Source organism: Falco naumanni, chromosome 3, assembly GCF_017639655.2.
Source record: "Falco naumanni isolate bFalNau1 chromosome 3, bFalNau1.pat, whole genome shotgun sequence".
In the NCBI taxonomy this organism is placed as follows: Eukaryota; Metazoa; Chordata; class Aves; order Falconiformes; family Falconidae; genus Falco; species Falco naumanni.
This window is the reverse complement of record NC_054056.1, coordinates 73,298,789-73,320,950: the sequence shown is the minus strand read 5'-3', so window position 1 is coordinate 73,320,950 and position 22,162 is coordinate 73,298,789. Positions and strand designations below refer to the sequence as shown.

Sequence of the window (22,162 nt, the reverse complement as noted above, 5' to 3'; positions counted from 1 at the left end):
GGGCACAGAGGCACTGAGTAGTTACGTGTTAAAGGAGAAGATGATGCTGATGGAGCGTGGTTCTCCCTCTGCCCTTGTTCTTTTCTTTTGATATTATTGCAGATGTTTTCAGTGCCTGCAGTGAGACCTTACTGCTGAAAATCCAGATATTAAAGTTTTCATCAAGAAAACAAACACAAGAAAGGAAAATATAATTTTTAACAGTTTATACTAGATTGATGTGACTTTCAGAAGAAAAAGGCATTTCTCTAGGCCAAGTACTTGCTTTCTACTGAATCACAAAGGCCTACTGCAACTAAGAGCCAGAGCTGAGCCTCCAACATGGAGCACACATAGACAGAAAACACTTGCCTCTGACTCACTCTGTAATTTGCGGTGTTGTGGTCAAACTCCGCCTCACTCTACCACACCTCCCATGTAGCTGCAATGCACACTCCACTAAGGGTCAGTGACTGTAGCTGTGACCACATCTTTTTTGTGCTAAGATCACTGGAGAGTTTCAACACATAATTTGCTAGAGAAAGAGTAGCTTGCTGCCCAACTGAGTGGTGCTTGAAAGAGCTTTGATTCTGCTATTAATCTTCCTGAGCTTTTTACATCGTCCATGTTTTAGATTTATGCAGAGTGATAATAGACTTTTCCTCCCCATGTGGAAGTTTCTTATCCACCTGTAGCAGTTGCAGAGTGACAAACTGTTGCTTCTTTCTCCCTCACTTCAGCCTAACCATTAGACTCCACTTTACTGATCATTTTGTGGCTGTATATGCTCATATTTAAATCACTTATCCAAACAAAATGATTGCTTGTAAGAGAAAAATTGCCAATGAATACTGAAATACTGCTATCTTAAAGCTCTCCTGTATATTTTAATTCTAGAATATGGAGAAGTCTGGGGAAGATATTAAGAAGACATTGAAAATTGCCAAGTAAACCTATGTATGAGAAGATATAGCAGTAGTAATTCCCTTCAGTAAGTCTGCAAGAGCCCATGGATTGCAGAGGATAAAAACAGGACTGGGGTACATTTTATGTTAGGATCTTACCTTACCTTCTAAAAAATTATTGTCCCAGGTCTGTGTTCCATCCTTCAAATGCATTTGGCTCAGGGGTGTTTTTATCACGTGTTTGCTATTTTGCGTTTTTATCCATCTTAATAAAGGGTGAAACTTTTAGTCAGCCCTATACAGATGATAGTGAGCAGATGCTGATGTTCTGGAGAAAGCAGTGATTGCAGCCAAAGCCATCACCACATCTGCACAACCCTACACTTCTAACAGAGGGGATTCTGTACCTTTTAAATCTCCTACCTGACTTTTGACTTTACATCTGACATAATTTCTCATCTAGATGGTAAAATTGTTTTAGAAGTAGAAATTGCAGCCCCATCACTCTCAACAAGAGCGTCACGAGGCAAAGTTTCAACATGGGAAAAGGATGAAGGAAACCCACAGCCCCTTTCCTAGCCATCTAAGCTTCACCCAATGCCCAGAGAGGCACGGCAGCCTGCTGTTCCCTGCTGAAGCCTGCTTTCCTGCTGCACACTTTTTGATGCAGCCAGCCTGGCTGTTCCCCACCTCTTCCAAGGGAGTGGAAACAACTCAGGGTCTTACCTCACCTCTCCCAATTTGCCATTTAAAGGGATTCCTGCTGGGAATTTCAAGGTCTATATGTAAATAAAGGGATATCCTGAACACAGGTTGGTGTTTTACCAACTCCTGCTTGATGGAGTATATTAGGGATAAGCTCTGAGGGACGTGTTTTCTGCGCATACCATCTCTCCATCCCTGACTGCAGCTGGAACTTGAGGGGAGCAGAGCTCTGACAGTACTACAGGGAATCCTTGGCTTCTCACACGGTGTGGGACAGTTTGAATAAATTAAGGACAGTAATTGGGGTGCCTCTCTCTGCTTTTATAGCCAGCTTCTGACTTTCCTCAGGTGTAAAAGAACAGGGGCACAGCCACCCAGGAGAAGTGTTTTGAACGCACAGTTACGGAGCTGAGGCATGAAAGATCTGATGATCAGGCAAGGCACCTAAACTGAAAATTCCTGTTTTACTCAGCATCTACTAGTCCATAAAAGCCTGTGGGATTCAATAAGGTAGAGAGGATCGTTACCCGAGGCCTGGGATTGCAGGGGGAATGAGGAAAAGCAACTCAGGAAAGTGTATTTAAACAAGCATTCATTCTTTGCAGAACTTATTTCTCGCTTTTAATTTATCTGCCTCTCAGTGTTTAGACAGAAGTCATGTGAGCTTCTGAGCTGCAAGGACAGAGGAGAACGTGTGCATCAGTGCAGAGTGCTGCTGGAGCCCTGACAGTGAGAGGGAGGCAGAGGGAGCCTGAGAGGGAAAAGTGGTGGGAGCTGGAACAGCAGCAACTGCTGCTACCACGTTTCAGCTCATGCCTGGGAATCGACTCCGCTGCCAGCACTCCCCTCTGAAGGTGTAGGTGCCTCAGGTTCAAAAGTCCTAGAAGGTCGGTGGCACTTCCAGAAGCCAAGCAGACCTGCATTATTTTTTCCTTTTCCTGCTTAGAACATCTGTTTGAGGACTCTGCTCCTTTTCCTGGACTGAAAGAGGTAATTTGTGTCATTAATGTGTCTCTTCTTTGAAAGCAGGTATGGGATCAGGAAAAAAAATAACTCAGGGCAGAATGTCAGGGCAGATATGGGTGGTGGGTTTCTCTATCCCTCCTTTATAGCAGAGCTTAGGCATTAAGGAGCCCCTGTCATTAGGATACAGTCTGACTTAAAATATGGAGGATGGGAGAGACAGGGTTAAAGTGTGGGAGTGGATCTGAGCTGTTTCCCATCTGATTTGTTTCTCTGTGCAATCTCTGAAAGCAGAGGGAAACTTTCCTTGTGCACCTGGAAGGGACAGCACTTTCCCATTTTCCCATTACATAGTGCGATGTAAACCTTGTAATTATTTAATATGAATGCAGTTTGCTTAAATCTCTGCTTGGCAAATTACAGTTCCCATCACAGCAGAGCTCCCCTTAACACACACAAGTTTCAGAGGTCTTAATGTCCGGCGACTGTGATAGCACTTTTGTTTCTTTCCCTCTCTCTTTCCAGCCTACTTGCCTCCTACTGTCTGCACTCCTCCTGGTGTTCCTCCTGCCCGTGGGAGCTGAGTCCCTATGGATGCCCCCGTACAGATTTTCCGGGAGGAGACAGAATCCACCTGCTCCCCGGTGCCCTGTCGTGCCCCCAGCACCAGCGGCAGCTGGCTCCTGGGCTGGGTGGACTACGACAGCAATGCCACCGGGGCCTTCGGTGGCACCCAGCACAACCACACCAGCATCTCCCCTGCCATCCCCATCATCATCACTGCTGTCTACTCGGTGGTCTTCGTTGTTGGTTTGGTGGGAAATTCTCTGGTCATGTTTGTCATCATAAGGTAAGGGGTTTTTGAGTTGAAAGAGGTGCAAATAGCCATCCCTAAATTTGGGAGGATGGGGGAGGGGGTAGTTTATGGGAAGCTCTCTGGGTGTGTATACATGAGGAACTGAGAGAAGGCAACTGGAAGGACCCAAACCTTTTCAGTCACAGAGGTTTGCCTGAATGTGCAGGTCGAGGCAGGAGGGAGAAGCCGGTTCAAAATGGTAAATTCTGCAGCCTGCGCGAAGGTGCTCTGTGCCCCAGCCGCGTTCATCGGGTGCCCTCTAGGGATGAGAGGCTGCTCTCATCCCAGGGAAAACGCAAGTGGAAGGAAGACATTCCTGCAAGGCAGCACTTTTCCCCTGTGAGGCGAGCCGTGGACACTGATACATTGCTGCCTTGCCACCTAGCTGCTTGTTTAAGAAGGTGGGGGAAAAAGGAGACGATAAAGATAGGTGGAAATGCTTAATGTAAAGCATGGGATGTTTTGTCTCTGTCTAGTGGTGTTGGTGTTGGACTGAAGAAAGCAAAAGCAGATGCTGAAATATCTGTCTTATTGTTTCTCAGGAAAGAGGAGAAAGCTATGTTCATTACTTTTTCATACTAAACCACTTAGTGAAATGCACCAATACTTACACTTGCAATTACACTTGTGTATTGGTGTATATTTTAGCTTGCATTATGATTTCTCTCTTTTTGTCCTTTTCAATTGCATTTGATACAAATGTTTGTACAGTACAGATCAGTAGATAATAAGCAACCAAGGGAACAGAAATCATAGAATCATTTAGGTTGGAAAAGACCTTTGAGAGCAAGCCGAACCATTAACCCAGAACTGCCAAGTCCATCACTAAACCATGCCTCCAAGCACCACATCTATGGGTTTTTTAAACACCTCCAGGGACAGTAATTCCCCCACCTCCCTGGGCAGCTGTTCCAATGCTTGACCACCTTTTCAATGAAGAAATTTTTCCTAATATCCAATCTAAACCTTCCCTGGAATAACTTGAGGCTGTTTTGTCTTCTCCTGTTGCTTGTTATCTGGGAGAAGAGACCTACCCACAATCATGCAACCTTTTGGAGTCTTTCTTCATAGTCCATTTGCATCCAGCAAAAAAATGCTAAAAAAGAGTAATTGTGGAGTGTTCGTTGCTCAAATGAAATCAGATTGTACACAGAAAGAAAAATGGAGGTATTGGAAGGGATCTTGTTAGTAAAGCACGCATGTTAAGTGTCAAGCAATTGTGGGATGGTGAAATAACTGTCAGACTTGATATAGGAGGAAGTTAACTTGAATGATGAGGTACTTTACAAAAAATGAGTTATAACCAGGTGAATACTCTTGAAAAATGGAAATAAAAATCCCCTATGATAGTCGATGCAATAAATAAAGATGCCTGTGGTCAATTTGGGGAAGCTAGTTGGCTGCAGCTTTGTGATGTTATGATTTTTATACCCCTGCATGCCCTTTTGCCCTTCATTCAGAGTAGAGATTTCATTTCTTTTTGTATTCCTCTTGCAAGAAGAGAGTCTCCATACCTGACACACATAGAGCTGCAAAAGCAGAGATTTTCTAAGCCATCAGTCACTAACAATGATAGTCATTTAACTGGCCTGGTCAGTGGAAATAAATTCAAACTTAGCCAGAGCCCTAAAAGTTAGCATATATTGATTATACTGGTGCATATGTATTTCCTTTTTTCTCTCCTGTTACCCTCCTAAAATTATTTTTGTGATGGCCTAGCTAGCTATGGCTCACTCCTACTAGTTCCTACATTAGCCTTTTGCTTCAGTTTCCTCTTGGTCCATCTTTGATTACATGATCAAAAACATAAATTAGTATGACAAAACACCTGTTAGTTTTTTTCTTTTTTCTTTTTTCTTTTTCTTTTTTTTTTCCAGTGTCCTGGGTTTTATCTGTGGCAAGTGCTTTAACCACTGCTAGAATCATTAGCTGAATTGCATGTATACACACACGTACAGTTTCAAACGTTTCTTATGAATTTGAAATATTCCAAGGGTTTGTGCAAGAGGTGCATTTTCTTTGCTTTTGTCCTAACTTATCATCCCCTTGTCTCTTTCCCTAACATCCACTCTGCATGATTGCATCTCAAGATGGATTTTCATGACCCATTGAAAAATGTAGCCAACAGTGATGTCCTTTCGTGTGGAAAGTGAAGGTCTGTGGGAAGTTTGTGAAATAAGGTGGCAAGGGAGGAGGGGATTTTGTCCCCCAGCCACCCCATGTTGCCTCTCCTCCAGCTGTCACAAGTTTAATGGAGGATGGGGACAGACTGTGGCTCTTCTTTACTCTCCAGCTGAGCACAGAGTTTGTGCGAGGCCCCTCATTGCTGTTCCTCATCTCTCTGAATTCCAGATCTGCTCTTCTCCTCCTAACTTGCTCTGGACTGGCAGGCAAGGCAGGCACAGCTGCTACTCCCTTTGCTCTTTTAAACAACATCTAATATTGTTAGAATGGTTTGGTTGAAAGGGGCCTACAATGATTATCTTGTCCAACTGCCTGACCACTTCAGGGCTGACACTGAGTCACCTTTTGGGTGACACAAACAAGACCCCTTATGTTCTGAAATTTTCAGTGAAACTGTTGAAGTGCCAATGCTGCGGTAGATTCAGGAGACTCCAACTAGTCTTGAGATGCCTCAGAAACAGGCTCAAATTCAGCCATAAGCTGTGGCATAGGCAGGCTTTGCCCAGTTTCTTGCTTTAATACCTCCACAAGAGTGTTTTTTCTACTTCTGCTCAAGGGCTGCTAAAGAAGCTCATGGAGCAGCGAGTCAGCATCTCAGCAGCTTGTGTGTAGAGTGCTGGGTGTCCGAGATCTCCTTCAGGTGTGGTGGGATGTGTTTCTGCTGAGAGGGAAAACCCTCTCCGAGTTCCCTCAGAGGGAAAAAAAACCCTCAGGAGAATGGAACTTCAATCACATTTACAAGGTCCTGAAAGAAAAATAGCTGAGTTTGATACAGCTCCTGTAAACAGAGATTTGTGTTAAAGGCTGAGCGGGAATGGTACTTTAGTACGGTGGTGGCATCATGCCTGTTGAACCATGTCTCAGGAGACCTGGACTCTTCTCTTGGTTTTGCTACCAGGCATCAACACTTTTTCCTGTTCTGGCAAGGTCATTTCATGGCCTTGTGGCTTGGTTTCCTCACATGCAAAATGGAGATGCTGGTATTCACTGTCTTTGAATGCACAGCGACCGTTAGATTTAAAAGCCAAAGCCCTATCATTAAAAATCCTATCAGAGCAAGACCAGGACTATTGTAAGCCCCCCAGGCTCCTCGGGAACAATGAGGGTGGTTATTTTTAACGTGCAGAAAGAGCTCTGTGTTGAGTACTCAGTGCAACCTGCACTCTGCACGCCCATTGTGGTGTGGATGGTTTGTGGGACCTCTCCTCATGTCTGAATCAGCTGTGAGGCATGTGCACCAGCCCCAGGGGGTCTGCTGTCAGGTCAGCAGCCTGCCGGGTGGCTGGCAGTGCCTCACTCACGCTGAGCCATGGCATGCGGGATGTGATGCTCTCCTGTGACTGCCGCTTTTCCTGTGGAGGGAGTAGGAGAGAAAGAGGTCATCACACTGCCTCTTGCACTGGTGGGAACTGCAGATACTGTGTGTGAGAAGCACAGTCCTTCTCTTGTGGAAGAGGAGAGGAGGCATGAAATGAATGTAAAAAAACCAGGTGAAGTTATCTGACCTCACCTGAATAAAGTTATAGAGCTATGTGTGTCTTGGCATGATCAAAACCTATCTCAGCCCCAATCCTTTTTCCTTTGAGATTGGGTTTACCTCTGAAGTAAACGTTTCTGGAGGTGAACTGGCTGGCTGAAGCTGATCAATAAAATTACTTGTCCTTGGAAGCAAAAAGTCTTCTTCCTCTCCTCCTTCTCCCTCCTGACCTTATTCCTCTAAAATTTAGGGCTGGCTTTAAAGAAAATGGTACTTTCTTGTGATAGCTGGAGGGTAAGAAAAGTCACCTGACTAAAGTTACAACTTTAAATACGGATTTGCCTTTATCAAAACCATAAACATACTATGGTAAAACCTCTGGTAGATGCTGTCTCTTACCCACTCCAGATTCACTTTTTCTATATATGTGCCTTACTCTCATTGTTCCTGAAGTCATTTGCTGAGAGCAGCTGCTATCATCAGGATCCTAAATAGTCAATCCTGCATTTATTTTAAAATTCTCTTTCAAGTTTCCAGTGAACAGAATAATTTCCTACATTCAAATTCAGCTTTAACAAGAGGCTGTGTCACAGATATGTAGATTGATTCCTAGGGGAAAAGAGAAAGCTTGTATTCCTCTGCTTAGTCTAATGTTGAAGAAAAAATGTAACTGGTAATACATGTTTGTTCTTATATTCATCGAACTGAGTGGCAACTTATGTAACAGGAAGAGTCTATTAAGAAATGTCATATAAAATCGACTCATTTCCAGTCTGTTTTTAAATCTTCTCCATCATTATTTCCAAACAAGAATGAAATTATAGAAGAAAATTCTGCAAAAAATAAATTGATTCAATATATTGGTTTAAATCAAGAACAGATTTTGATAATATCAAAAGATTACTTGTTAATTTGCTTTAAATTATTGTTCTAATTTTATTAAGTTATATTTGGAAAGAATATTGCTCTGAAATAAAAAAATGAAGGTCCAGAAGATTCAGCCTAACTGAACTACCTGTTCCCTATTACTTGCAGTTGGTATGATTTCATTCTTCTATGGAATCAAAGGTTTGGCTTCTAAAAATAAAGGCCAAGCTGTACTATACTTTAGTGAAGTTTACGGCTTTTTACCTTTTCTTACCTGATGAAAAATTTGCTATCTTACTATTATCAGTACAGAGGTGTCAAAAGAATTGATAGTAATTTATCACAGGACCTCAAAGAGCATCTGCCCTTACCTCACTGAACGGAGGTAATTTTGATAGGTTCTGCAGGGTTTGGCCAAACTAGGCATAATTTTCATCACAGCTTTGAAGACTGATCGTTACCAACAGCTTTTACAGATGGCACAAAGACCAGGGTAACAGGGAAAATGGAAGATGACAGGTTTATGAAAGAGTATTGGTAGTTCAACAAGCATAGCACATTTATATGATGTTTCTAAAACTTTTAATATCCTACTAGCCAATGACTAAGTGAGACCTGGGGTTTATAAGCTGACAAGAAACTCAACATGAGTTCCTGGTATGATGCTGTGATAAGAAGAGCTAATACTGAAAAAGCAGAGAGAGCAGAGGGAAAGGTTGGAAGGAATATTTACTAGAGGCAATATTAGAGAGAGGCTATAGCTTATAGTGAGTAATCTGTTTGGCTTCTGAAAAGTAATTTGGTATCCATCCAGACACTTCCGCTGGGCTAGCAGCCAGGTTGTCATTTATTTCAGAGAAAGGCGTAACTGGAATCCGTGTAGGGAAGCAAGACGAATTACAGGGATCCCTTTTGAAATGGCAGAAAGTGAAGACTTACAAGAACTTTTGAGTTTGGCTACTGGCAAGGCAGAAAGCTTGAGAAAGCTTACCTGGCCTGTCCTCAGCCGGGAGAGCGGTGGGGAAGCTCACGCTCCTGGACGAAGTGTGGGGAGGAAGTGCAGTGGGGAGATGGTGCTGGGGAGGACAGGCTGGCTGAGCCCTGCTGGTAAAGGGGACAGAGTGAGCTAAGAGTGGGGACCCTTCATTTCATTCTTCCTGCAAGGGGATTCTGAATTTGCTGAAAGGGTGTTGTCCCTTTGAGCAATAAGATTTGTTCTCTTTGCCAGGCAGCCTTTGTCCTACTCGCTTCCCTCTCCCACAAACACACAGGAAACACTTTGCTAAGGGAGCTCATGCCCTTCATGAAAAAAACCAGTCCTTCCAGGAGATAAGAACAGTGGGAAAAGTGTATGTTACCAGAGACAGAGACTCGGCACTCACCAGGGCAATGCACCTGTAGCAAGTAAGAAGGATTAGGATAAGCAGTGTAACAGCCTGGGAGCTCCCCACAGCATGACTGGTCACTGGAACACATCTGCAGCAGTGTACAGTTTCTCAAGAGGCAGTCAGCTGCTTGACAAGGTCTAGATTCATTTTAATAACAGAGGCAAACAATCAGGTACATAGTCTAAGCTAATTGTCTAGGCTCTCTAATAATAATAATATTAGGCATACTGGTTTTAGATAAAATACTTATTTCATAAAATTCTTCATTCTCACTATTTTAGTCTAAGCCACAATTGATCACAGCACCTTGACAATTCTCTGAGCTCTCCTACCAAAATCATGCAAGCAAAAATTTTGCAGTATTGCTGTTTCTGACATTAAGAATTTTTCTTCAAAAAAAGGCTCTTAAGCTCACATAAAAATATTAAAAGTCCTTATCATAGAAGGAGGAAAAAGTTCATTTTTGTAAGTAGTGTGAATTTTTCATTTTGACCAGGTTATATGTAGACTTGAATCTCTTTTCTTTAATTTGGAAACTGGTTCTTTAGCTCAAGAAGGAAAGCTTCCGCTTCTGATCTAAATCTGCAAGATCTTGTTCAATCTCAGTTTATGGCTAGTTCAGAGGAGTAATAGTAGTGGTAAATTGTAAGGATTTTAATGATACCTTCTAGCATTCAGGTAGATTATCCTTCCTGAGGGGAGAATAAAAGACAAGATCATGCCTTTCTTCTTTAAGCTGTTTGAAAATAGGTACCTACAGGTGCTCTTTAATAAAGAAAATTCCACTTTAGGATACTATTTTGTAGGCAGCATGTGCAATTTTTTGTAGGCTCCTAACAATTTTAAAGACAGGTGATCTTCAAATATGTGCAGTAACAATGTTTATATTTAAAGTGTTTTCTAAGGTCCTATGTACTGCTAAATTCTGGCTGTCATTTGAAAGGTGATAATGACATATAACCCAACATGAACATGGAACCACAGCATATTGATTTTTATATTCTTTAAATGACCTCCAATCTTAGTTTCATACTGGCAATAAGCCTTTTATACTGAATTACGAAGATCCAGAAGGTAGATGAGCCACCATTTTTACCTGGTATGTGTTTGGAATAGATCCTCCTGGGTTGTATTTTTTTATTTATTTTTATTTGATTTTTATTTTTATTTATTTTCATTTTTTCCACTTGTTCTGATGCAGGATGATACTGAGTGTGCCCTGAAAATAGCATTGAGACTTAGAGCTTTCCTGACTAAACTTTTCAGCTGCTTACTTCATTCAGAGGAACCTAGTGGAACAGAACCTGCATCCTGCTGATAGGTGTTATTGTAATTTGGTTTTAGATGTGCTTTAGCTTTCATTTTCATTCTCTGACTCAGGTAACTACCGCAAATATTTGTTTGCTATATCTCATATTTCATGCTTTTGTACTTTCACTCTGCTACTGGAGAATGTTGTTGTAGTGTGTCTGTTAGTCTCGCTCCCTTCCTCATCCCTCATTTCATACTGCAGGGAACATTTCAGTCTATTACAATTACGTGAAAAAAAATTTGACCAAAGCCTCCTTCTCAGCTTTTATTAGCTTTACTAATGTTACAGTGCACATCAGAATCATGCTCTTCTCCTCTGCTTGAGATAATAACTTTAAGGGGCTCTACTAGCAGATTTAGTAATGCATTTCAATTTTTTTCTGAAATCATACCAACTCTTTAGTAATATGCTTCCTTCTATTACCACAATTTTGTTGATAAGCTTAGGCTGGAGGTATGATTTCTTCCTATTTACTGTCTTAAAAAACTGTTCAAATTAAGTTCTGCTCCAGAAGGAAAAGTACAGTAATGATGAATCAACTGAGAAATGGGGAAAATTTTCTAAGGGTCAGTCTAAAGTCAATCTCAAAGAACTTTCCGCTTTTGGGAAGTGGACTTAGCCTAAATTGTGATAGTTTTGAGAATTTAACTTTTGACGTTATTTAAAACATGCTCCTTACAAACTCTTATCATGTATTCATAAAAAAAATACACCCAAACCAAAGTTTTATTTTTCATCTTGACTATTTTTCTGCAGTTTCCATATATCTTCCAATTATCTAAATTCTACAGAGGCTCGAGGCCTGCTTATAGCTTGACAAGCAGTCTCAAGATCCACCAACCAGCTTAAGTCACCAGAGGTTTTTCTGCCTCTTGAAATTAGATTCTAGCACCTGATTTGAGACAAGGACCTTCCATTTCTAATACTACATAGCTGTCACCTTGTTGTCGTAACAAGTTGTCACCTTGTTATGAAATCCCAGTATTTAACAAACCAATTTCTACACATGGGATTTGCCATGAGCAGTTTATGCAACAATGGTTTATAAATATTTTAATGGTCTTTGAAAGTTGTATCTCAAAGACAGTAAGAAAATGTTTGTAATTAATTACCAGTGTGCCATCTATGCGATAGCTATGTCCAGGCTTCCCCTATCTGTTCTGCTAGTCTAACTAAAGGAGATAGCAGGATTTTTTCCTTAAATGAAACTCAGGTATTTGATCAATAATTTTAATTTCACAAAGGAAGATGATTCCCTTACTTGATCACTGTTTTGACCTTGTTCAAGGGCAGATTTGGGTGAATGGAGGGCATGGTGGGAAAACCCCAAACCACATAATATAATATATATTTTGGTGCAATTGAACAAATTGTAGAAAAGCACTTAAACCCCTTGTCTCATGTTTGAGTCAAGACTCTGTCAGGGTCCACTTCAAAGTATCTGACAACCACAGCAGCCAATCCGTTACTTTAACTGGACTTTTGATTAAGCCTGCAAGCACATATCTTCAGAGGCATGTAGGCATTTAATAATTTTTAGGTGTTCAGTTAAATACATTGAAAGGAGTTTGGATGATTGAGTCCAGATTCTCAAAGGCATTTCTGAATTTTATGAACTTCTAAACGAATGTATGGTTTAATCTATATTGCCTAACAGCTTTAAAGGCTACCATCTCATTTAGATGGAGGCCAACGCTTTCACGTGAAAGAAATCAAGCTCTTTACATTACTAGTATGAGATCAATGACTTTTAAGGTTGCATCAGTAAAATGTACTTGTATATAACATTGCTGAGGTTAACCAGCACACCCTTCACCCCTGAGTTAGGTACGCATGATCCCTTTGCAGTGCCTGGGAGAACTGATTGCCTAAATGTAACAAAGCATTTATTGGAACAGTTTTTATTGGTCTCCCACTTTCTTGTTCAAAGTCTGGCAAAAGAGAGGTCAGGTGCCTATTCTGGCTCATAATGAGTGGAGCAAGGCGGCATCTGTGGTCAGTGGACTGGGGTGGATTTGGACAAGGCCAGCTAGTCATGGGATTGCCAGGCTGGTGAGCTACAGCAAAGCATTAGATGCACGTCAGCTAAAGTTGTCAAGGCTGGGATAGTTATGTGCATATGTGCCCCTGAAATAAGCCAAATCTTTCACAAAGAAAGATTTATGGAGGGAATGCCACACTGTAGGTTTTCTTCTCCCCTTTATATTTTCACTCCCATATACAGCTTTGATTTGTTTACATTGGAAGTTGTCCAAATGTTGATGCTGGAATGACTCTGTATTTCTTACTACCTGTGAATGACAAGACATCCTTCACGTTGGATCAACAGTAGTGAGCAAAATTAATTTTCTTGGATTTGCATCAGTTCCATCGGCCAAAAAATCAAAATTGCTCACTTTACATATCTAACATAAGCATCACGTATACAGAGAACATGCTTTATGTTGCAGCTTCAAAATTTTGAATATTGAAGCTACCTGAAAAACTAGTTCTGTTTTGCAAAGGGTCTTTCCTATTCTACCACTGGAAGACTAGGGGAGGAAAGAAAGGTTTGGTGGAAAAATATGGTATATATGGTCACAGCATCACACACAAGAAAGAATTCAATTAAAGTTGCAAGGAACAGGAAATGCTGCATATAAAGACTTTCAAATATTTGAGTTTTCAAGGCTAATAAAATCCTTTTAGTTGTTTTTCACTAATTTTCTGATTTTCTTCAAGCAAAATGGGTCAAACTAATTCTTCCATATGTAAAAACAAACTTTCACTATCCAAACCCTGGGGGAAGTTTTTAAATATCTACAGAAGTAGTTCATAAGATCTGTTAGTTACTTCATCTCTGCTTATCACAGGGCACTTCATTCATTTAATTATTCTTGTATCAAGTATCAAGTCCAATAAATTGCATTGGACTGAAGCACACACTTTGCGAGGCAGCAGACATTGATTTGATGATATCAAAAGGAGGAAAAATTAATCCTTTCTTATGTAATTTGTTCCCAATAATAGTCATTTTAGCTGTTAGGAAAAATCTGTCATTGTTCCTAAGCTGAGTTTGTCTGGCTTTGACTTTTATGTATTTGTCATTGTTATACTTTTTTTTTTTTAGTCTGAAAGAGCTCTTCAGTACCTGCTTTTTTCTCCCTGTGGAGGTCTTTAGACACTGTAATCAAGTCACCTCTTGGTGTTCTTTCAGATCAACTAAATGTGTTGAGCTCTTTAAGCTACTTACAGTAAGAATTTTCTCCAGTCCTTTTACTTATTTTGTGGCAATTTTTATGCATCCATTCCAACTTTTCATAGTCTTTTTTGCAATGTGAGCAAGACAACAATTCCAAATATCATCAGTGATGTCCATAAAAGTAAAATCCCCTTTCTACTACTCCTTTTCAGACATTTAATGGAAATGAGTCTATTTTAGCACAGATTTGCAATCTGTTTAGTGAATTTTTATTTAGTCTTACAGCTGAGATGCACTTGGAGCAGGTTGGGGTTTTCTTACTAGAAGGAAAGTTACTAGTCTGTTAATATGTCTTATATTTGTTTCTCCTGGCTATATACTCTTGTATTTGCATTTGAGCAGTGCTTTTTGGGCTATAAGGTGACCAGGCAGGCTACCTCCTCTGCTGGAGGGCCTGTTGAGGAGATTGATCTGGAAGGGGGCAGGAGCCCAGCTCTGACTGGCAGGTGCCTCCTTGCTCTGCTTTTGATCTTGGAGAAGCTCAGACTGGGACAGAGGGAGTCTGGACCATGGGGGTCATACCATCGGTGTAGAGCTTTTCTTGCTGATTCCTTTTGGCTCTCTTTGCTCAGAGATTTCTAATGCTTCACTGGCTGTGGCTTTGTTCAGGATGTGAGCCTGGGCATGGTATCCTGGTGGGAAGGCTTTACTTTCTTTTCCCTTCCACTTCTCTTTTCTGTGCTGTGAACCACTGCTTGGTGTCATTTTGTCAGTAAGTAGTTATTAGAGTGTTTTAGAAAAAATGCTATTTTTAACATTTCATGTTGGTCATAAAATGACATTTCTGCCCATATTTTAATTAATAGCTAATTTACATATTGGGCACATTTTGTCAACAAAGTTATTTTTTAATTTACACATCAAAGTTTAAAAGACAAATAGACACATTGCCCTACATGTTCATTAGCTGAATTGATTGAATATGATATTGCTGCTCTAAATTATTAATGACATACAGCAAAATCTAGCTAGATGTATTTCTGTGTGTGTTACACGTGCACATTTTAGTTTAGGCACACATTCAAAATATGGGGCTGAAACAGTTTTGAGAAATAAAACCTGTCATTGAATCTGATAATAAATTAGCAACAACGAGCAAAAGTAACTAACTGGGGGAAATCATTTCAGAAAGGAGTGTTAGGTATACCCCTGTGTTAACAGGCTTTCCTTCATCCTTTGTGTCCATAACAGAACTGGAAGCAGTCTTTTACACCCTGGAGCACGGGCTGTCCCCCCCCAGCTGTCACCAGAGCAGAGCTAAGCAAAAACCCAGATCCTATTCTTCTGTGTAGGCTGAGGTTCTTCCCGCTGGACAGAACAAGTGCTCCATTTCGATGAAATTAAAGGATGCAGAAAAAATATTGCTTTGATTGGGTTTCCCGCCCCCCCCCCCCCCCCCCCCCCCCCCCCCCCCCCGTGGTATCCAACTTAAAGAATAATCTTTTACATTAGCAGTCATGAAAGAAAGGACTGGCAAAAGCTGATGAGAAGAAAGGAGGAGAAATTGGAAATGAAGCAGAAAAGAAGGAAAATTACTAAAACTTGTATAAGCTGGCATCACTGTAGTGAATTCAAGGAAGAGAAACTACCATATAAGAGGCAATGTGGCCCAGCAGATGTCACAGTTAACATGGGTTCTTACTGGAGAATGGCATAACTCTTCCTTCCACAAAACAAACCCAGAAAGCTAACGATCATTGACAGTTAGCTATAAGAAAAGGAAACACAAAACATTTTGATCACTTGCAAATGCAACAATGACATTTTCTTGTAGAAAGATCTGAGAAATTGAAAGGGAAACCAGCATTTGGCTAATTAGCTCAAATGTATTCATATACCTGGTTTTGCTTGCGGTGAATAGTTCTAACTGCTAATGCGGGTGCTGAGAGACTGAAATGTGTTTATAATTATCCCAAGGGTCTCACTTTTGTATGCACTGCCATCATAAATTAGGAATGACAGAAAAACCCCAACTATGGCAAAGACTGACTAATAAACTGTTACATATCTGAATGTGCATAATCATATTTTGAAATAATACAGCCTTACTGTTTTTGTTCTCCAGATACACAAAGATGAAGACAGCAACCAACATCTACATTTTCAATCTGGCTATGGCAGATGCACTAGTTACCACGACTATGCCTTTCCAAAGCACTGAGTACCTGATGAACTCTTGGCCCTTTGGTGATGTGCTCTGTAAAATAGTTATTTCAATTGACTATTATAACATGTTTACCAGCATATTCACACTGACCATGATGAGTGTTGACCGATACATTGCCGTGTGTCACCCTGTGAAGGCTCTGGACTTCCGTACACCTCTCAAGGCGAAGATAATCAACATCTGTATCTGGCTATTGTCCTCATCTGTTGGTATATCTGCAATAGTTCTTGGAGGTACCAAAGTCAGGGAAGGTGAGTGTGAGCTTTCAAAATTCAATCTTTCTGCTTCTCAAATGACATAAGATGTAGGTTCTAATATTGATTAAACCTGATCGATTCCTTGTTCAAAAATTATGTCTAAATTTCTGACATTTTGAAATACATTGTGGAACATTACAGTATGACACAAATCATTTAAGCTTAGATGCCCTGGCCAACTAAAAGAACAAAATGCACTTTGAAGCATTGTCTGTGCTAGAATGAGACCATCAAAAACTACTGGCAGACAGCAGGGGAAAATAATCAGGAATTTGATCACAGTGGACTGATCAAAGATCAGTTTAGGATGAAACTTGAAATGTGGGCTTAAGGTGCTTTTTGTAGGTGTTGTGAGAGGTGTTCTGATGAATTTCCAAAAGCAGAAACTAGATTGCCTGTCTTCAGTATAAATATTAAAGCTATCGTTAGCACTGAGACTGGGGAGCTTATTATCAACAGCCGTTTCAGAGAACTTGAAGGCATGGTGAAGAAAGGAAAAGTCTGGAGAAAGAAAATCAAGCTAAATGATACATGACAGTATTTCAAATTCTTGTTTAAAAGGGGACGGGGATGTATATGGAGGCTTGGGAAAGCTGAGAATAAGGATCAGCAGAGGAACTGGGAATGCAGATCATGGCAGGGAAGCAACTACAAGAACATGGAAATCTTTGAGATCTGTATGCAGACCCCTGTGGGCTCTGCTTGAAATTTATAATCCATGAAGGACTGTGGATTGAGCCCCTGTAACTGGTGACTCGTTACCAAAACTGCCCTGCTATGGGGTTAATCTTACTTTGAAATCCTCCTTGAGAAAGAAAGGGGAGAAGCATTCTAACACACATATACTTCATACCCACAGGCATGACTGCAATGCAGGACCACCTCAGTGTCTTCAAAAGGTTTGAAGCCTCTAATGATGTCCTTGGGTTGGGGCCATCTTTTTAATGGATGGCTCAATAAAATACAAGACAAGCATATTTATGTGGTGGTAGTCTTTTGTTTGAGAAGTAAATAATTTTTTACAAAATGATAATAATTTCCTGAATTAATAACCTTTTCTATTAGAAAGGTTTAACTCCTCTGAAGAGAAACAGCAAATTTTACATAAGGACACTGTTTTATCTGGCAGAGACAATAAATGCTGTGCTTTAAACTATTTGGCACAGATCAATGCAAACAAAACATTTCAGTAACAGCTGCTCAAGGGCTGACTGATTTGACTGAAAATGTATAGATTTTGTTCTTGTTGTTGGTCTTCTGGTGAGTAGATGACAGAAGAAGCCTCTGGAAACTCTTCTTTCAGCCCTTTGGGGAATCAAGTGTCGTGGTCTGCAGTGCTGTAACTCTTCTCCCCAGTACAGTTTTGACAGGGTCTATAAAACAATGTCTAGCTCAGGAAACATTAACTTTCAGGCATCTTCATTTGGGAAGAATGATTGTCTCGCTGTGTATGAGATCTTGAAGGCCATGGGACATTGGCTTGGTCTGGTGTTTTGTTGGAGCATGCTTAACTAGCACAATATTTCTATATTATAGTTTCTATCTATATATTCATTATGAGCATCACACATCAAGGGGCTGCTCTGAGGCCAGCAATGTTTAAATGCCTTTCCCATGCCACGTGGCAGGAAGCCTGTTGGTTTTTTTCCTCTGAAACAGAGACTAGTAATACACAGCTCAGCTGGGCCAAAGAGGTTGGAAATTATTGACAAATGCTTGTCGGCCCCTACTGTTCAGTGCTGCTTGTCTGCTTTAAGGTCTCTCTTGAGCATTTAGCACCAATTATCTTGTCTGCTGTGTTCATAAATTGTGCTGATAAATGCTGAAGGGGAAAAGCAAGGATCCTCCCTTTGCCTGACAGCTGGAGCTCAGGTCCAAAACTTTATCTTATGTTCATCAAAAATGTTGTTGTTTAAATGCTGCAGGGCCTCTGTTGGATTTAGATTTAAACAACAACTGAACATCAAATGGAAAGTGATTATATTTAAAGTTCCCACCCCATGCTCAGTCCCTTTTGTTCTCACAGTACAGGACGGCTGCCAGTGATGTCCTTCTGGGTACATTTTCCCTGCAGAATAAACTTTACATCTGTGTAAATATTCCCTCTCTGGCCTTAATGCTGAAGAATTGTTCACTTAAAAGAAATTTGAAAATTGGAGGTACTATTAGTATTGCCAGCAATAGTATGAAGGCTCCTTTTGAGTGCAGAGGAGTATGATACCTGAAGGTAACACAATTAATGTATCTAACAGGAATGTATTTACTATGTCAAGATTAAGATTAACGATAAATGGTACCTTGTCATACACATTTAAAGATATATTTACCTGAAATACCATCTAGAATGCAGTATTTTTCCTTAAATATATCAATGTATTTGGAATATTTGGCTTTCAGAGTGGAAAAGGTCAGTATGAAATATTAAGTACTTAGTTTGTGACAATGTACTTCTGCTTAGTTCTGTTCTTAGTTTCCAGTAAACTGTAATGAGTTGTAAGACATCATTACATTTGTATTTGATAATTTGGAATTCTAGAATACCATTGCCAACTACAAATTCTATTAAAATGTAGCAAGCGTGACCTGATTATTTTGATAAATATATGAAATTATGTCAGTAGATCTGAAAAGGCAGTTTCCTCTAGGAAGGGGCTTCAGTGAGCAGCTGGATGTGGTCCGGAGCTGCCATCCCTGATCACACCTCATTTTTATCTAGAACTGCACATCTAGATGCATCTTTACTGATCTAAATATCATACCTGCAATAATCACCATGAAAAATATTTTGAAGACAATTGTTGACATTTCTAGAATAAAATTAAGGAAAAGTACAATTATGAAAAACAAAGGATTTAGATAAGCTGATTGAGTGAAAAGACCCTGTTATGTCATACTTGTGCTTTCAGCTTAGCATCCTCCTCCAGGTTTAAAAGGTATGTCTTTTCACTTTTCAGTTTTCAGAATCATCCATTAGTTGTTATATTATTTAAAATAAAAACTCAAAATATTTAGCTTTGTCTTCAACTTTTTTATTTGAATGTTTTAGTATTCAATATCATTCAGTAACAGCTTTCTGATAATCTAACTGTGAAAATGTTTGTATGATACCATAATGATATCTTCCTCCCCAATTGTTTTTCAAAACAAATTCTCTGCAATGTCACCTTGATTTTTGAAGCATTTTGATATCAGGGTAATATGGCTTGGTGGAATTTTTCTGACTAGTGCTGCTGGAGACAGATATGAAAATGTGAAGTGCAAGAGTATATTGAATCATTCTACCCTTAGATCTGATTCAATAAGAGCCAATACATAATAATTTGTAGAGGAATAACATATTCAGGAGGGAAAAAGAAGAAAATCCGAAGAATAATGCAGTGCTCAAGAGGATAAAATCTGAGCTAAAATTCAGAGTGAAAAATCCCTGTGTTACCCTGACTTGTCTTCAGTAGAATTTAAATGCTGATAAATTGTAAATTTATCCTTTCTCTTGCCTTGCCATTTATCTTGTTTCTTGGTTTTTCATACGTTTTATATGCTGGAAGGCTCCACTGAGGTCAGAAAATGAAACCTCAAATATTTCATTATTTGCTGCCTCCTGTCAGATGGAATATTTCTGGGATGTAAAATCAAATGACAGCCAGTGACTCTGAATCCTGGCATGGGCAATGAGGAAGGGAGTGGGCTGGTGTTAGTGGCCCAGGTCCTGCAGTCTCCGTGCAGGCTGAATTTTCAGTGGCATAATCTACAAAAAGAGCAGCCTCCATTTTACTCCACACACACACATATTTCATTTGCTTCTATTTAACTGAAAAGAAACTGTTGCCAGGAAATAAGTTTTTCTGAATGCAAGCACTCCATTTGCACTGAAGAAGGCACGTGGGAAAAGATTATTACACAATTATCATGTATTGGCAAAATCTTCCTATGATCAAAAGCTTATTTAGCTCCCATTGTTCACAATTCCAAAAATCTGTCTCCACTCACAGACAAAAACATATGTAGTTTGATAATAATTATGAGATTTCTATCCGTTGAACATCGTACTCATTCTGTCTTTAAATCTCAGCGAGATTCAAATGGAAGCACCTTTACAAATTTTTTAGTTTTGTGCTCTGCATTTTTAGATCTTCCCATGGGAAGCAAATTTTACACAATATCATACATTTTAAAAAGATCAATCTCTCTAAGAAATTTCTAGACACAACTGCATAAAGCCAGTGCAATGGTAATTGAAAGCTTTCCTTGGAGTGATTTAAAGATAACTCTGTTTATTAATATCACATTACGTGATAATCACTTTTTTCTAGCTTATGCTATGATAATTACATTATTTAAAATATCTAATAATAAAGCAATTTTCTTCTTGGTTCTTTCATTCCTAGACACTGCTAGCACTGAATGTTCCTTGCAGTTTCCAGACAGAGATTACGTATGGTGGGACATCTTCATGAAAATCTGTGTCTTTGTCTTTGCATTTGTTATTCCAGTTCTCATTATAATTATTTGCTATACTCTGATGATCCTACGCCTTAAAAGTGTACGCCTTCTCTCTGGTTCTCGAGAAAAAGATCGAAACCTGCGCCGTATCACCAGGTTGGTTCTTGTGGTTGTGGCAGTTTTTATTATCTGTTGGACTCCTATTCATATTTTTGTGCTGGTTGAAGCATTAGGGGATGTGTCCCACAGTACTGCTGCTATATCCAGCTATTACTTCTGTATTGCTTTGGGTTACACCAACAGCAGCCTCAATCCAATCCTTTACGCTTTTTTGGATGAAAACTTCAAGAGATGTTTCAAGGACTTCTGCTTCCCCTTTAAGATGAGGCTAGACAGGCAGAGCACTAGCAGAGTCAGAAACACTGTTCAAGACCCAGCTTATACGAGGGAAGCAGATGGGACAAACAAACCTGTATGACTAGTCGTGGAAATGTCGTCTTACTGTCCTCAAGAAAGAGAAGAGTCCAACGACCTAGGACTGACGCAGATTACCACTGCAGTTTGAACGGGACTGACCTAGACAGATGTTTCTGGAATATTTTAGAAACCCAAGTAGTTCAAACTAAAGCAAGTTTATTATCAACAAACAAGAACATCCTGAAAATAAACTCAAATGAAAAGCACCTGGTCAGGTTTTGGCACCATGCTTGTTGTGCTTGAGCTGGTACCAGCACACACGTTTGGGGAAGACAGGAGATAATGCTGTACCAGCTGATTCCAGATAAGGAAAGTTCTGGCTTGCAACATTTGGTCATAACACTGAGTTATGCCACAGACTTCTGTCCCGATAGTGATCGCTTCTGAACTATGTAGTTTGATAACTTGATCTGTCATACTCTTTTACAGTGAAGGGTGTTGCAGAACAATGCCAGAGCTATAATCAATATTGTCCTCAACTAGTATATCTGTAACATTTGTCTGCACTGTGGAAACCAATTTAAGCATGATCTATCTGCCTACACACCAAAGTGATTTAGTGTCTGTGTATGGTAAAATATTTTGGCATTTACAAATACTGGAATTTAAGGAGGATCGTTAGTATATTTTTAGCACGTGTTTAATCACCTGTGTGTAATGTTTTCTATGTGTGATTTTCCAAGATGATTGTGTACATATTGATCGTGAATAATATAATATGCATTTTCAGAATGTATTTTGAACCAGAGGCTAGAAAACTTTAAGTACTTCATGTGTTACAAAACTGATGAAAAGCCATGCCACATTCATTACATGGGGGAAAAGAATCTCATCCCATTTTCATTAAAGGGGACAAATGGGCACACTTAAAAATAACGCTGTACTCGTTTTCCTGGACAATTTGTCAGCAGACTTAAATAAATATTTGATGAGTTAGAAACTGG

At 39.9% G+C, this 22,162-nt stretch overlaps 1 protein-coding gene across 2 annotated transcripts; it reads left to right on the top strand.

The window, feature by feature from the left end:
* Positions 1 to 2,211: 2,211 nt before the first annotated feature.
* On the top strand, positions 2,212 to 21,498 carry OPRK1 (opioid receptor kappa 1). Of its 2 annotated transcripts, XM_040587111.1 has the most exons (4): positions 2,212 to 2,579; positions 3,078 to 3,402; positions 15,943 to 16,295; positions 20,687 to 21,498. In XM_040587111.1, the coding sequence occupies exons 2-4, from the start codon at positions 3,143 to 3,145 to the stop codon at positions 21,217 to 21,219; spliced, it is 1,146 nt and encodes a 381-aa protein (XP_040443045.1). In that variant the 5' UTR covers positions 2,212 to 2,579; positions 3,078 to 3,142; the 3' UTR covers positions 21,220 to 21,498. The 2 variants fall into 2 exon arrangements, with proteins under 2 accessions (XP_040443045.1, XP_040443046.1); XM_040587112.1 differs by lacking the exon at positions 2,212 to 2,579 and having other exon boundaries at positions 3,175 to 3,402; positions 15,943 to 16,299; positions 20,697 to 21,282.
* The last annotated feature ends 664 nt before the right edge of the window (positions 21,499 to 22,162 follow it).

Excerpts from the sequence above, each read along its gene's own strand:
- OPRK1 (XM_040587111.1), top strand. The coding sequence starts at position 3,143 with ATGGATGCCCCCGTACAGATTTTCCGGGAGGAGACAGAATCCACCTGC. Across the intron at positions 3,403-15,942 it reads GTCATGTTTGTCATCATAAG|ATACACAAAGATGAAGACAG; the intron begins GTAAGGGGTTTT and ends TTTGTTCTCCAG. Across the intron at positions 16,296-20,686 it reads AGGTACCAAAGTCAGGGAAG|ACACTGCTAGCACTGAATGT; the intron begins GTGAGTGTGAGC and ends TTTCATTCCTAG.